This window comes from Halichoerus grypus, chromosome 3 (assembly GCF_964656455.1).
Source record: "Halichoerus grypus chromosome 3, mHalGry1.hap1.1, whole genome shotgun sequence".
In the NCBI taxonomy this organism is placed as follows: Eukaryota; Metazoa; Chordata; class Mammalia; order Carnivora; family Phocidae; genus Halichoerus; species Halichoerus grypus.
In genome coordinates this window covers 187,616,302-187,632,689 of record NC_135714.1, presented here as the reverse complement: position 1 = coordinate 187,632,689, position 16,388 = coordinate 187,616,302, and the positions used below count along the sequence as shown (strand labels likewise).

The 16,388-nt window shown below is 45.4% G+C and overlaps 1 protein-coding gene across 2 annotated transcripts in view; it reads left to right on the top strand.

Moving 5' to 3' along the window:
- Nucleotides 1-16,388, top strand: part of MTMR7 (myotubularin related protein 7) — a 105,721-nt gene that overhangs the window by 56,588 nt on the left and 32,745 nt on the right. For both annotated transcript variants that reach the window (XM_078069685.1, XM_078069684.1), the window contains exons 5-6: nucleotides 3,707-3,835; nucleotides 11,760-11,894. In XM_078069685.1, the coding sequence (XP_077925811.1) occupies nucleotides 3,707-3,835; nucleotides 11,760-11,894 (264 nt within the window). The remainder of the gene's footprint in view (nucleotides 1-3,706; nucleotides 3,836-11,759; nucleotides 11,895-16,388) is intronic.

The following is a 16,388-nucleotide window of genomic DNA, read 5'->3' as shown; positions in this document are numbered from 1 at the left end:
TGGCTCAGGCAGTCAATGTAAAGAAGGAAAATTCAGAGGAAAAGCCTTTTGTACTTTTCTGAACTCTCATTCTCTCTTATGTGATTTTCCAAACCAGGCAAAATTTGGGGAAACTGCATTGATTAGTTTCAGAATTTGGTGGCATAAATTGCACTGTGCTGTGCATTATTCATTGTCAGAATTTTGACTCTAACCGAGTGGGCTTGTTGTAAAAATGACAGTGGTCAGTGCTATGCAGGACCTTTTTTTTTAAAGATTTTTATTTATTTATTTGGGAGAGCACGAGAGAGGGGGAGAGAGAGAGAGAGAGAGAGCGCGCGCGCGCCTGAGTAGGGGGAGGGGCAGAGGGAGAGGGAGAAGCAGGCTCCCTGCAGGGCTCCATCCTGGACCCTGGGGGATCATAACCTGAGCCAAATGCAGACGCTTAACGGACTGAGCCACCCAGGCACCCTCAGGGCTGTTTTCTCCATGAAAGTGCTGTCAGATTTCATGAAAGCAGGATGAATTCCCTATTTTCCAGCTTGGTTAAGAAGTTGTATCTTGAAACCTGAGCTTACCTGACACCATGAATCTGACTTTTTTTCCAAAGTTGTTTTAGCTTCTCCTAGAGCTTCCCACACAAATGCTTATCAGAATGCCCATATTTCAGTTCTGAGCCTTGAACTCTTTTCACCTAGACCCAGTGCTAGTGCTCTGGGAAAAACAGGAGTCCCTGTAACTGGCATCTGTCGTGTCCCTACGTGGGAGGCTATGACCTCTGTGTGAGCCTGACTACTGTTGACTAGGTTGAAGTGTTGAGCTCTTGGGCCTTGCTCATGCCAACCTAAAAGGTCCACGTTTTCCTACACTGTGGAGGGGGAGAGCCCTGGTATTCTTAGAGGGTAGGAAAGCCTTCCCTGCTCTCTTTGGGAAGAAGGAGGACCCAGAGTGGATGGCAGTCAGGTCCCTAAGTAGGGTGGGGCCAAGAGTCTTAAGGAGAGTGGGCTCCAAGGGTTTACCTTTCTCTTGGTCCCACAGCAGTTACGGTGCACATAAAAGTTACAGGCATGAGACAAGCTGAGCTTCCCTCGGCCTTGGGAAGCTATAAGGGGACCCGGCAGGAGTTTCCCAGTTCCTAATTCACCTCTCTTATTCAGAAAGGCTGTACGTAATAGGCAGGTTGAGAAATCTCACCTATTATTTGTTTTATTTCATCATAAATAACTTTGCAATTCCTTAGTGTTGTTATAATGAAGAAAGTAGGTGATTCCCACCTTTCTGAAACCCTCCCAATTTCCTTTTTAAAACTGTTATTTTAGGAAAATGTTGTAAGCCTGGTGCAATGACTACATGCCTCTTGAACCTCAGACAAGCAGATGTGGTCTGTGTTGTAATGTTCTAGCTGACTGACCGAAGAGAGGTTTGGGCACCAGATTTGCATGGGCAAGAAGATGTAGTGTCTTGTGGTAGTCATTCTGGTCAAAGCTCTTGGGGTCCAACTAGGTTGGGCCATCTGTTCTCGGTACAAGATTTTCCTCCAGAGTATCGGTGTTCCTGGAATGGGATTTCCACCAGAGTGTCAGTGCCAGAGGCTGGAAATCTTTGAAGTCTGCTAATCTTCCCTAAAATGTCTTTGGCTCATTGCTGAAATTACACGTTGAGCCTGACAACATCACTTTTGTGGCCCTTTTATCTCCTGCTTGATGTTGTTCACCAGTCTGGTAACCAAGACAACGGATGGAGGCGCAGGGGGTGGGGGAGGGCCGGCATCCTCACAGGACAATTGTCATGAGCTGTGGTGCGGAGGCTGGGTTCTTACTTGGGGTGGGTTTTCGTTCCTTCCAGTTCTATCTTTCCAGAGGGGTAGGTGAGAGCAGGGTTGGACAGAGTTCGTGCGGCTGACAGATTTCCCTGTTGCTACTCCTCCTGGAGGACTCCTCTTGAAATGGCCAGGAAGATGCTTGACTTCTGGGAAAGAAACAGCTCTTTGGCAAAACCCAGGAATTGCTATCTGAGCAATCTTCACATTGCAAAGAGATTGATGGGCTGATGTCAAAATGAAATACATGCTGAGCAACAAGTTGGTGATTACCGTTGCCACCCCTCACATTTCTGTCAGACCCAGTGGTTTATAAAGTGCTTTGTCATGGGTGTTATCTGATTTGACCCTTCTGTCAACCCCGTGGGATATTATTTCTGTGTTTTATCAGTTTTAGAGGTCAGCATAGTTTGACTCTCTGAAGGTCATGAAGTTGGCAAATCAGAGCCACGTTCTAAACTGCTGATTCCTTACTAAATCACAAGATCATTCCAAGGCTCTAGAGTTTCCACTGTGGGAATCATCGCTAGCAATGCACAGAAAGAGTAAAATCATTTCTTACCATTGGTGAAATCACACAGAAGAAACAAAAATAAAGCTGTTATGTTGTGTGGTACCAAGTCAGATCTAGAAACTTGTCTGAGCTGGAAGCCCAGGGAGGAAGCTTCTTGAAGGAGGCGGAGTTGGGTTGTCCCCTGAAGAATGGAGGAGACTTGGGAGATTTGGGAAGATGGAGGGGGAGAAGTATCCAGCGAGGGCATGGGCTTTGTCATGGGCACACTGCTGGTGCTTGCCACCCACTGGTGGGCTATCTTTCACTCAAAACAGGCAGCTCAATTTTTTCAGCTACCAGGATGCCGAATTATAATCTCTCCCTTTTTGATGAAAGAAATGCTCACCTGTCACTGTCTTGCCCCTCGAAGTGCCCTCAGAAGGGACAGTGCACCACTACAGACTGCTAAAGAGTGTTTGCTTCCCTTTGCTCTGATGTCATGGAATCAACAGCTCTTCATTTCTTTGAAGTGGCTGTTGCTTTCTTCAAAATAGCCTCCTCCGTAACTTGGTTAAGAAAACTTAAGCAGCAATGTCCACAATAGCCAAACTGTGGAAAGAGCCGAGATGCCCTTCAACAGACGAATGGATAAAGAAGATGTGGTCCATATATACAATGGAATATTACTCAGCCATCAGAAGGGATAAACACCCAACTTTTGCATCAACATGGATGGAACTGGAGGAGCTTATGCTAAGTGAAATAAGTCAAACAGAGAAAGTCAATTATCATATGGTTTCACTTATTTGTGGAACATAAGGAATAGCATGGAAGACATTAGGAGAAGGAAGGGAAAAATGAAGGGGGGAAATCAGAGGGGGCGACGAACCATGAGAGACTATGGACTCCGAGAAACAAACTGAGGGTTTCAGAGGGGTAGGGAGTGGGGGGATGGGTTAGCCCGGTGATGGGCATGGAGCACTGGGTGTTATATGCAAACAATGAATCATGGAACACTACATCAAAAACTAATGGTGTATGTATGGTGACTAACATAACATAATAAAAAAAAATTGTAAAGAAAAAAAAGAAAACTTAAATGGGGGTGCCTGGGTGGCTCAGTTGGTTGAGTGTCTGCCTTCGTCTTGGGTCATGATCTCAGGGTCCTGGGATCGAGCCCCACGTCAGGCTCCCTGCTGGGTGGGGAGTCTGCTTCTCCCTCTGCCTCCCCTCCCCCCATGGCTTGTCACTCTCTCTCTCTCTCGCTCATTCTCTCAAATAAGTAAAAATCTAAAAAAAAAAACAAAAAACTTAAATGTACAACTTATAAGTAAGTATGGTGAATGGAATATATTGCGGCAGTTCACAAAGCATTACGAGATGGCCTCAAAATCCCCATGTGTTTCCCCTGACAGGTTTGTGATTCTTACCCTACTGAACTGTATGTTCCCAAATCGGCCACGGCACACATCATTGTGGGGAGTTCCAAATTCCGGAGCAGACGGCGATTTCCTGCCCTTTCTTACTACTATAAAGATAACCACGTAAGTCTCAAGGCATGCTTTTGTTTTATGCTTTGCTTTTCTTGTTTTATCATAAACAGGCATTTTTCTAGCGGCCTTCTGCTCTGTGTGTGTGTGTGTTTGAATTCTTAAAGGTATGTGGGCATTGCTATGTGTGCTATTACACAACACAGCTCTGCTCAAACTCTTACCTCAGGTGGAAGTTGACCTTTCATGTTTACTTGATAATAAAGTAATGGGATACTGTCAGAAAATACCTAAACCTAATCATCCAAATGAATGCCTGTCCTTTTCTAAGTGGTCACTTTGGGAAGCTCTGTGCTCCTTCAAACAGTGCTAGAGATCCTTTGAAATGCTTGCTTTAGTAAAGCTTCCAGAATCCATGGCACCTTCTTTTTTTTAATGGCACACTCTTCTGAGCATCCTCAGTATAAGAAATCTTTGTTTACAGAGAGCAGGTTTTATTTTTTAAATATTACTTATAAGGGGCATCTGGGTGGCACAGTTGGTGAAGCGTCTGATTCTTGATCTCAGCTCAGGTCTTGATCTCAGTGTCATGAGTTCAAGCCCCGTGTTGGGTTCCATGCTGGGTATGGAACCTACTTAAAAAAGAATTATTTATAAAAGCTAGGATTAGATTTGTCTGCAACTAACAGGGCCTCTAAGTAACAGTGCCTTAAACAGGATAGAACTTTATTTTCTCTCACGTAAAAAACTCCAAAAGTGGGCAGTCCAGGCCCAGAGTCCCGGTTGTCCATTACTCAGCTCTCAGACCCCTGAGCTCCTGCACCTTTCTGCTCTGCCTTCCTTCATCTTTGATCCTCATTGAGTGGTATAGGAGATGACTTTAGTACCAGCCACCATTTCCACAGAGCAGCAGGGGGAGGGGGCCTAACAGGCCCTCACAGCTTTCTGAGGAAACCTAAAACTGCCACGCGACACTTCTGCTCACATCCTGTTGGTCAGAACTGTGCAGGGCACGTGAGAAAATACACTCTCCTGGGTAATTGTGTAAATAACTAAAAATTGTGGTTCCATTTCTGGGAAGGAGAAGAAAACAAATTTGGGGAGCCAAGAATGGTCTTTGCCACCCACTTCAGAAGTTATTTGACTTTAGCGGGGTGAAAAGTTGGGTTTTCAAGCTAGATGATATAGTTTTGGATTCAAAGGCAAATTCACAGCCATAAACAATTGCAACAGTTGTGTGTGAGTGTGACTGCACACACGTGTACCTACGGGCGAGGGAGTAGGGTCAGGTCTGTGTCCGATTCTAAGAGGAGGTTTCCAGAAATACCTTGAGCAATGCCATCTGCACCCAAGTAAGCTTATAATCTTCTGTGCTGCCTGCTTTGGAGGCAAATATTCATTGAGCAATGTAAGTTCCATTAATTGAAAGGATATAAACTGTCTTACTTTTAGTTACATTCACTGGGGTCTAAAAAAGGCAAGTATATTATTAATGTTCTGTATTACTTGACTCCAACTATATTTCAGCCTACATAGAACTGGAGAAGTGGTGAAAGAAAGATGTGAATTTCTTTAAAAGAAAAAAAAAAAAGATGGAGGGAATAGGGAATTTCATGGCATTGTATTTGAAATTAGGATGCCGGTAACATTGACACTTTTTGTAACATCCATTGATAAAGAAGTAAGAGAGGGAGGATCCTTTCTTTTATTGTTGTTTAAGAGGTGAAGGTGGGCTGGGTATTTAAAAAGTGAGCGTAGTGTCTACCCTACTTCTTTTCCTTCTGTTTTGATGTTCTTGAGAAAAGAGACTTTTTTCTTGGTCATTTGTAATTATTGCGAAGGGCAAGTGTGCGATGTCTCAGAACAGGATAGAAGTCTTAACAATTAGACCCCAGAAGCTCTTCACCTACTGGCCTCAGCTTTTCATAGTTCTATTCCTCCTCTTGGAAGATCTTGACTTGATCTCCAGGCTTGAAAATGAACCACACAGCCCTCATTTATAGTTGAAAATAACTGATTTCCTGTAGTTAGAACTTTCAGGAAGATAATGCTTCATGTTTTAGCTCTTCTTACAAGGTACAAAATAGAGATGTGTTTCTGAGCATTGGTCGATGAACTGGTTACCCAGGGAAACAGTTTATGTGCCCGGACATGCATACCCACTCTCCCAACCCCAGGAACTAAATTCCATCCTGCATGGAGCAGAATGATCCATTTTGTGTTTTATAACAACATTTAGGTTTCAATATCAAGGTTCATGATGTAAATGCTTCTGATGCATCCAGGGATTTTTATAAAGGGAAATACTGTCAAAGGTGGATTTCTGTGGTTAAATGGATGATGTGTGAGATAACAAAGTAGGAGTTCATGCTGTCATTGCTCTGGAAAACACGTACATAAACCAGGCAGTCTTCCATAAAAAGTAAACAGATAGGGGAAAAAAAAAAAAAGGAAACAGGTGGATTATGTAAATTTGCTGATCTATCTTTCTTCCCTTTTTGTGATTTTAGACATTTTAGACTTAAGAATATGTATTCCTCACCCAATAAAACTTACTGCTTGTGAATAAAAATATCACATCTTTTAGTTAAACTATTGTTCCTCCCATATCCTTGTGTTACTTAAGGGCCCCTTTAGCTGGTGAGGTGGCTTGGCTAAGTAGTGGAATCGGGAGTTAGATTATGACGGGAAATGCACATTGTTGCATGAGCTAGAAGTCCTGGGGGAGAATCCTTTGATATAAATGTCCCTGCTGAGAGGGCATCATTCCTTTCATATCAGCTTTTATGATACGTGGTGTTGTAATCACTTCCTAGTCATTTGTTGGTGAGAAGAGGATCCCTGCCTTAGGATTCCAGGGAAGGCTGCCCACATGACACCCGACACTGGGCAGAAGCGGTTCTCAGCGGTTTCTGAGTTGTGTATACTCACTTCCCAGGGGAGGAGGACACTGCATGCCATGCAGGGCACCCGGGGGTGGCGCTCAGGAATAGAGTGAACGAGCAGGGACTGTGGGAGGCAGGCTTTGTAGTGAGGGGTATGGTGATCTCAGGTTCCTACGGGGACATGTGATTGGCTTGTTGAATTCCATGGGCTGGCAGGGTACTGAAAGCCGCTACTCAGAGATGAGCAGGTGCAGGAGCTGAATCAGGTCTGTAGGGAGGGTTAGCCCGGGGGCTTTATCCATAGGAGCAAGGGGTGAAGGGACACTTGTTGTTGGTCATTTGAGGCCCTCCCAATTTTACCGATGTCTAGGGAGAGCCCAGAATAAAAAGTTTAGGCCTTGAACTGCCCAGGGGTTATATAGAGCCATCCATACTCCCTTTGGATATCAAACTACTAACAGCTTTGTAGATAACAGTTAGAGATGTATAAATTAGAAATGTCGCTTACATTCGGAAGCCTGTGCATGTTATTTACCAGCCCGTATAATTTCCGTATACTTTGTTCTTTCTTACTAAAGGTTTCAGTTATTTTTTTTTTAATTTTTTTATTGACATATAATGTATTATTTGTTTCAGGGATACAGGTCTGTGATCCATCAGTGTTACACAATTCACAGCGCTCACCATAGCACATACCCTCCCCAATGTCCATCACCCAGCCACCCCATCCCTCCAACCCCCCTCCACTCCTGCAACCCTCAGTTTGTTTCCTGAGATTAAGAGTCTCTTATGGTTTGTCTCCCTCTCTGGTTTCGTCTTGTTTCATTTTTAAGAAAGCAGTTTTACTTTAAATGGTTAATAGCGTGATCTCCCAAATTCACAGTACAAATCTCTGGGAAACCAAACTCTGTAAGATTTCCAAAGAAGTGATTTCCCTTAAGAAAAATACAGACCTTTTCTCTTCCTTTTATAACTAATGTTTATTAAAACTCACTATGTGTTAGGTACAGTTCTAGGAAAATTATAAACCTCATCATACTCTGTAGTTTTGATATTATTATCCTCATATTGTAGATGAGAAAACCAAAGTTCAAAGACACTAGGTCAGTTACCCAAGATCATATACCGAGTGAAAGCAAACTGTGGATTGAAAGCCAGACCTTCTTGGATGCTGCATCTTAATTCTCTCATGCCTCCTGACTTATTTCTGTACCTTGGTGCTATATTATTTTGGTTAAGAACTCAGGATCAGAAAATGTTATGCCTGGATGGAATTTCTGGCTTCCCTAATTATTAGCTGTGTAACATTGAGCAAGTTACTTCACCTCTCTGTGCCTTGGTTGCCTCATTTGTAAAATGAAGCAAATCATAGATGGTAATTGAGAAGATTAAATAAAAATAACACAAAGTTCCAAAAGACAACCAACAAAATGGGAAAAGATATTTGCAAATGACATATCAGATAAGGGGCTAGTATCCAAAATCTATAAAGAACTTATCAAACTCAACACCCAAAGAACAAATAATCCAATCAAGAAATGGGCAGAAGACATGAACAGACATTTTTGCAAAGAAGACATCCAAATGGCCAACAGACACATGAAAAAGTGCTCAACATCGCTCGGCATCAGGGAAATCCAAATCAAAACCTCAATGAGATACCACCTCACACCAGTCAGGATGGCTAAAATTAACAAGTCAGGAAACGAAAGATGTTGGCGGGGATGCGGAGAAAGGGGAACCCTCCTACACTGTTGGTGGGAATGCAAGCTGGTGCAGCCACTCTGGAAAACAGTATGGAGGTTCCTCAAAAAGTTGAAAATAGAGCTACCATATGACCCAGCAATTGCACTACTGGGTATTTACCCCAAAGATATAAATGTAGGGATCTGAAGGGGTACGTGCACCCCAATGTTTATAGCAGCAATGTCCACAATAGTCAAACTGTGGAAAGAGCCAAGATGTCCATCGACAGATGAATGGATAAAGAAGGTGTGGTGTAGAGATATATATATATACATACACACACACACACACACACACACACACACACACACACACACTGGAATATTATGCAGCCATAAAAAAAAAGAAATCTTGCCATTTGCAATGACGTGGATGGAACTGGAGGGTATTGTGCTGAGCGACTAAGTCAGCCAGAGAAAGACATGTATCATATGATCTCACTGATACGAGGAATTCTTAATCTCAGGAAACAAACTGAGGGTTGCTGGAGTGGGGGGTGGGGTGGGAGGGATGGGGTGGCTGGGTGATAGACATTGGGGAGGGTATGTGCTATGGTGAGCCCTGTGAATTGTGTAAGACTGATGAAACACAGACCTGTGTCTCTGAAACAAAAAATACATTATATGTTAAAAAAAAAAAGTAGTAGGAAGGGAAAAATGAAGGGGGTATCAGAGGGGGAGACGAACCATGAGAAACTATGGACTCTGAGAAACAAACTGAGGGTTCTAGAGGGGAGGGGGTGGGGGAATGGGTTAGCCTGGCAATGGGTATTAAGGAGGGCACGTATTGAATGGAGCACTGGGTGTTAAACGCAAACAATGAATCATGGAACATTACATCAAAAAAATAAAGAAAGAAAGAAGGAAGGAAAAAAAAATAACACAAAGTTTTTATAATAGTGCTCGCCACATAATAAGTATTCAAAAAATGTTGGGTATTTTAATTACTAGTAGTGTTGTAGATGAGGAGCTCCCATGACAGTTTACCATTGAAGAGTTTTCTCTCTGCGCTCAGGTGACCGCCATCAGTGAGAAAGGCTGCCAGGCAAGGGTAATATTCTCTCAACAGCGGGACGGTCTGGGGTATGTTCAAGATGAGCAGACGCACCCAAGGCTACTTATGCTCCACACAAAATTGGTAACTATATGTTAGCCCCAAGGCAATGAAGAAGTCCCTGTGGAGTATGTCTATAGGTTATTAAGAAAATATAACTATGAAATATTAAAACATAGTTGGTTTAATCTATCTGGTTTAGTTTATTGACCACATTGCATAGTGTAACTATTCTGACTTAACCCCTCACTTAAAACTGGCTGCCCGCATCCTGCAGGTAATTACTGATGGTCCTTGTCACTCCCTGGCTTCGTTTCCTAGTTGGAGTCCCTCTGGGTCAGGGGGTTCAGGTGTGGTGTGTGCATTCTCAGACAAATTCTCAGCGTGTAAATGTGTTTCCTTCCCGTCTAACTCTTCCGATACTCTAAGGAATTACCCAGTGGTAGCTGTGTTAACTAGTATCTCTTCAACCCTGAAGAAGTGTCAGAACCAGCTCAGAACTGTTCTCTCAGCTGCCAGAATGCCCTCAGGACAGGGGGGCAGAGCCTGAAGAAACAGGACCCACAGGGGAAGCATTAGGAAAGCCCTCTGGGGCGATTTGCTTTCTATCCATCGAAGCTGCTTGCCTTTTGTTCCCAGCCCACCTTTGGTCCCTGCCCTGCTTGCCTTTCTCCTCCAGGACCTCCCTCTTCCCGGCTGTCCTCATCCGGGTTCGGGCCCCCCAGTCCTTTCTCCTCCAGGCTGCAGTTGCACTTCTGCCAATAATTCAAGAATCCTACAACTCTGGAGCAACTCTGCTGCCCCTCTGCTTTGCCTGCCACTCTGCCATGTATTTCCCTCCTGGATTCTGAACCTGGCTGCAGGGCTCAGAGTTCTTTTTCTGTTCTTTCTTTTTAAGATTGATTTATTTATTTGAGAGAGGGGGAGAGAGAGAATGTGAGTGAGCGGGGAGGGGCAGAGAAGAGAATCTCCAGCAGACTCCTCACTGAGCGGGGAGCCTGACACGGGGCTCGATCCCACAACCCTGAGACCATGACCTGAGCTGAAGCCAAGAGTCGGACCTTCAACCCGCTGAGCCACCCAGGCGCCCCAGAGTTCTTGACCGACCTCAGTGATTGCCCTCGCTGTTACAGGGTGGTTCTGGAACACTCTGGCAGCGGCCCAGTTGTGCATCGAGCTGTTCTGCGGTTCTCGGGCTTGCCTGCAGGTCCTCAGCTGAAGGATGGTATAGTTATTGAGAAACATTCCCACCTTTTCCAGTGAGGAGCACCAACGCTGCCTTTTTTTCTGGGGAAACCCAAACCCTAGCTAAGTTGTCCTGGGTTGAACTTCAGGGACAGTTAAGCTGTGCTTGGACTCAGAGCTGGGCTGTCCCTTCCTGGGCAGCGTCCTGCAGGGCGGGCACCCTGAGCGGGCTCTGCCACCACCATTGTCGGGGAGTTTGCCCTGCATGGCGTGCCCGCCGGCAGCAGGAGGCCTCTCTTCCTCACCGACCCCCACTCTCTCCAGGGGGCTCACAGCCTCAGTGTGGGTGCTTGACAAGAGTCGTTCCTTTAAGTGTTAAAATAAAATCTAAGTCCCTAAAAAGCACTTTACCTCAAAAGTCTCAGTTTTATAGCTGCGAGGATGTATCCACACTCCCCTCCTAATACCTCAGGGAAAGGTTTGCGCTATTGCACATGTCGGCTGTCGGAATCGCAGACTAGGGAAATGGCAGACTGACTCCAGAGGAACCCCCTGCCCCTAGCTCACCAGGGGCAGCCTGGGGAGTGCCTGCTCTCCTGGGTGGCAAAGGTAGCTGCCTGGCCTTTCATCGCAGCAGAAACTTCCCGGACATTTAGGATTAGAATTGGTTTTTAGTATTTGTGACGTTTCCAAACGAGCTGGTAAAAATTGATGGAAAACATGACACAATAACTTATTTATTTATTTATTTTTTACTAGTCTTGCTATTAGCAGTATCCTGTAAATTTTAGGAGAATAGTTATTTACTTTATATTTCTACCTTCGGCAGGAAAATGAAATAATACCGGTGAAAGGGAAAGTAGGCTACGTAAATGGCTTTATATTTCATAATTTAGATCCTATCTGAACATCCATATTCACTCCTAATTTCTTACGCAGAGAAACTTTGCACTGCTTGCCCTGGTAGTGGTTTCTCTGGCCTGAATTAAAAAGAAACCAAGCTCGATGTTTGGAAGGCATGAAGATGCTTCTACAAGCCGGCTTGGGGCTCGTTGCTGGGGCCGCGGTCTCGAGGTATCAGTGGGAGCTGACGCTGCCGTGTCCCGCAGGCCTCCATCTGCCGAAGCAGCCAGCCCCTGTCCGGCTTCAGCGCCCGGTGCCTCGAGGACGAGCAGATGCTCCAGGCCATCAGGAAAGCCAATCCGGGAAGCGACTTCATTTACGTCGTGGACACCCGGCCCAAAGTAAGTGTTGCCGTTCCTGTGCATGTCTTTGCAGCCCTGAATCGTGAACCTGGAGACGAGACAAAGGTAAACAGACTGTCGTCCCCGCTCCAGGTGCCTCATTGGCAAAGGCGCTGTTCCTCTTTGTATAGTCAGGATGGGGCCGCCCTGCTCGGCTGAGTGTTTCTCCGCGGGTGAGTGTGTTTGCACCTGTGAGTTGTTTCCGGGGGTGTCCTACGCTCCTCATCACGTCAGAGCCTTTCGAGAGTTCCCCTGCTCCTAGCATCGTGCCAGGTACACGGTGCACACAACCGATGAGTGTGGTTTAACTTTGGAGCTTGCTTTCCTAAATACACCAAATTATTATTTATTTATTTATTTATTTAATTTATAAAATTGACCTTTTCTGCTCTAACAGTAAGAAATTACTGCGGAGCTCCCACAGTTCATGTTTTGTGATGTGTTCAGCTATACTATTTCAAATTCAACTTACAGCGATCTGGATCTGTGACTCGGGAAGATTTACAATATACAATGCCATTAAAAAAAAAATCACAAAATAATATGCATACTATTGTGTTTATGTCAAATAAAACTACAGGCATATAAAAATTTCTGTTAAAATAAGAAAAGATCTGGAAGGATAAACGCCAACCTGTTAAAATTCCATGGAGAAGGGAGGATTTAGAGAGGTAGAGAACTTTCTACATCTCTCTTGTTTGAAAAAAAATTTTTTTTTTGAAGTTTTATTTATTTGACAGAGAGGGAACACAAGCAGGGGGAGCGGGAGAGGGAGAAGAGCCCGATGTGGGGCTTGATCCAGGACCCTGTGATCATGACCTGAGCCGAAGGCAGATGCTTAACGACTATGCCACCCAGGTGCCCAAAAATATTATTTTAATTCATGTATTCATAAACTGATTTTATAATTTAATAAAACAGTCAACAGGAAATAATGGATCTAGTTGTCAAGGGGTAACTCAAGTCCATCTTGCAGAGTATCTCTCAGTCACAGAGGCCCATGCATTGTATAATTCCATATATGTGAAATGTCCAGAACAGACAGATCCATAGAGACAGAAGGTAGGCTGGTGGTTGCCTCGAGTTAAGAGGATTGGAGGAAGTTGGGTGACAGCTAATGGGTAGAGGGTTTCATTTTGGGGTGATTAAAATGTTCTAGAAATAGATTGTGGTGATGGTTACACAACTCTCTAAATATACCAAACACCACTGAATCGTGCAATTTAGCGGATGAATTGTATGGCCTGTGAGTTATATGCCCACGAAGCTTTTTTTTTTTTTAAAGATTTTATTTATTTATTTGACAGAGAGAGACAAAGCGAGAGAGAGAACACAAGCAGGGGGAGTGGGAGAGGGAGAAGCAGGCTCCCTGCAGGGAGCCCAATGCAGGGCTCGATCCCAGGACCCTGCGATCATGACCTGAGCCGAAGGCAGATGCTTAACGCCTGAGCCACCCAGGTGCCCCTCCAATGAAGCTATTTTTTAAAAAGAGCATAAAGACACAAGAAACATTAGAACAGGAAGCAGGAATTATGACCGACAGCCCCAATCGCTTAAAAGTATACACTGATGTGTAGACTAGGTAACTATAGACATAGTCTATACTCATGGGCCATATGAGAATTGAGAATTTTGTATTATCCATTATGTAGGCACTCAGACCCTGGCAGTTTTCAATGCTTCTCTGAGCCTCATGTCATCAAATGCTGTGATTCATGGCCTGGTTCCCTTACCTTGATGTTTTCCTGGTGTAAGTAAGATCAGCGCCCTGGTCGTCCCCGTGACCTCCAACAGTCCCGAGCTCCTGACCGAAGTGCAGCTGTGGGGTACCGGTGGGCGGGGCGGCGGTGAAGTCGTCTCTCTCAGATACCAGATCAGCAAATCTGCCCCGGAGATCAACGATAAAACCCATGTTACAGCCAGATCCTGCTCCAGCAGATGATACGTAGGGGATTCTCTTCCTTTTAGGTAGTCTGAAAACAAAACACACTGGTAAGAATTTCCAACTGGAAGACAAAACAAAAACAAAACAAAGCTGGTCTGCTGGTAGATTTTCACCTGAAAGATACCAGCAGCCCTCTGACTTTACTGTTCTCTTTGCATGTGTGCTTTTCTCTCTGGCCCATCGCACTGTCACCCCTCCTTGCTAACCTTGACTCTTTTCTGTCCTCTTCATTGTACCTTCTGTGTAAGTAAAGTGCAGCTGTTTGGTATTTCCTCGTGACCAGAGGTGAATTAAAGAACGCCTGCGTCTTAGGCACATGTACTGAGCCCGAGGTAAGAAAAGGAAGGGCAGGGGCTTTCCTGAATTGGGGTGCCCTTCTCCTGTCCTGTGTTCCCAGATTTAAAAAAAAAGCCAGACAGATTCACCTACTCATTCCAGGGCCAGTGATGCAAGTGTGTACTATGCCATGTAAACCTTTTGGGACGTGTGGCAGTTGTTGAGCCAGGCGGATTCCGGATTTAAAATGAATTAATCCAGAGGATTTGATTTGAAGGGTATATTTAGCATGAAGCGTGTTTACTTGAGGCGATAAGAAGTTTGATGCTGATCCATTAAAGAAAACTGGTGTCTCATCCGAGGGCCCCATTCTTGTATTTGCTCACACATCCACACACTTCACGTGAGTTTTAAACTGCTTAGATCTGTTCGTTCAAGAACAAGGCTGTTGATTTTTGGTTCCCGAGTGTTAGGCTTCCTTGGTAGCCAGGAGACGGAGCCCAAGCTTGCTATAGGTGGTGGCAGTGGGAAATGGGGCCCCTGCCCTGGGTTTGCTCTCAGGATCGGGAGCATCTGGATCATTCCTGCCCTGGGAGCAAGGCTCACCCCACACACTGCCTGTTGAGATGAAAGCCTTCTGAATTGCTTGTTGACATTAAAATCTTGGGAGGCAGAGGCGGTGAGGTCCTCAGCATGTATTGAATATCTGCTCAAAAACAACTATACCCTTGGGGTCATACATTACTGCTGGGATTTGGTGCCTTAAGAAGATAGGAAACAGTATCGATGCACTAGACGTTGAATTGTAAAATGAGAGGAACTAATTTTCTCTCAGCCTTGTCGACGACTTCTTGTTACTTTAGCCTGGGACTTTGCTGAGCTTGTAATAATGCTCGTTTAATTCTTACAATAATCCTGAAAATGAGATGTAGATTTGGAGAGGTTAAATAATCTGCCCAAGGTTGCAGAGTTCAGGACAGAGCCCACGTGCCAATCCGGGCTCACCTGTGGCCAAAGCCTCTGCTCCTTCCACTCGACCACGATGCTGTTCACAGCAATCCCCAGGGGAGCCTTGTGTCCACATCAGCCTCAGGACGGTTGGCACCTCCGAGCACACACCTAGGGAACCTGGAGACACGGAGCTGAAGAACCAACCAGAAGCTCATCCGGAATCAGGCCAGGGTCAGAGGAGCCACGAGGGCTCTGAGCTGGGCTCTGCTGCGAGCACCTTGGGAGGGAGCCCTGAGCAGTGCTGAGAATGGGGAGGTTAGGTAACCACCTGCCTCCGCTAATGCTCAGCCTCTTGTCCTTGCTCCTTCTCCAAAGACAGCTTTATGGTTATGGCTTCTAATCGTACCCTGTAAGCAGTTTTTTAGTTGCATTACAGGATGTTGGGTATTTTTGTGTTTCTCTGGGATCGGTAATTAGGTGGTTTCTACTCACCAAATCCTGGGGGGGGGGGTCTGAGAGAATCTGTTGTAAAGATTGGGGTGCCTGAAAGAGGAGAATCTGGGACCTCCTCTTTTAGTGGGATGTGTCCCATCCTTGCTGATGGCCACCGTGGCGGTGAGCAGGGGGAAAGGGAGCTGGTAGCGTTCAGAGGCGGGGGCAGTCTGCACTCCTTCTGTTTGGTAGTGCAGGGGTGGAGGGATTTCCCATGGGTCAAGTGCACACTGAGGAAGGAAGTGCATAGGAGCCATCTTGCTAGTGTCCCTCCAAAGAGGGCTCGTCCCCTGGCGGTCCCCAGCTGCGTGTGTCTGCTGGGGAGCGAAGTTGAGGGGACTGGAAGAGGCCCGAGTCAGGGGGATCTCCCATGTCAGTGACCTGTGTACCCCGCATCTGCAAGAGCCCACATACGTGCCCTGGGAGATGCAGCATTTGGATCCTTTTCACAGAGAGGGCAGTGAGGGCCAGCAAGTGTGATCAGAAAAGCAGCAATGTCAATGGAGAGAGAATTGTGGTCTTGCCAGCTTTATAAAAAGATGTTTACCACTTATCCCTCCTCTGTACCCCCCCACACCTCCTACACGCCCCCCCCCCCAAAGCAGATAGCGCCTAGAAGAAAGAGGAACGGGAAGGGAGTAGGAGAGCAGACCCCTCACCTGTCCTCATAGCCTGTAATGAGGGAAAGAGATAATTTTGCATCATATATGGAATTGGAATTTTAAATGGAGCTGGATGGTGATTTTTCTCTCTGAGTGTAATCCAAAAGCTATTCATTCTGCCTAAGATGTCCTTCGGGGTAGGAAAGGAAGATTTCCCTAGCAGGGTTG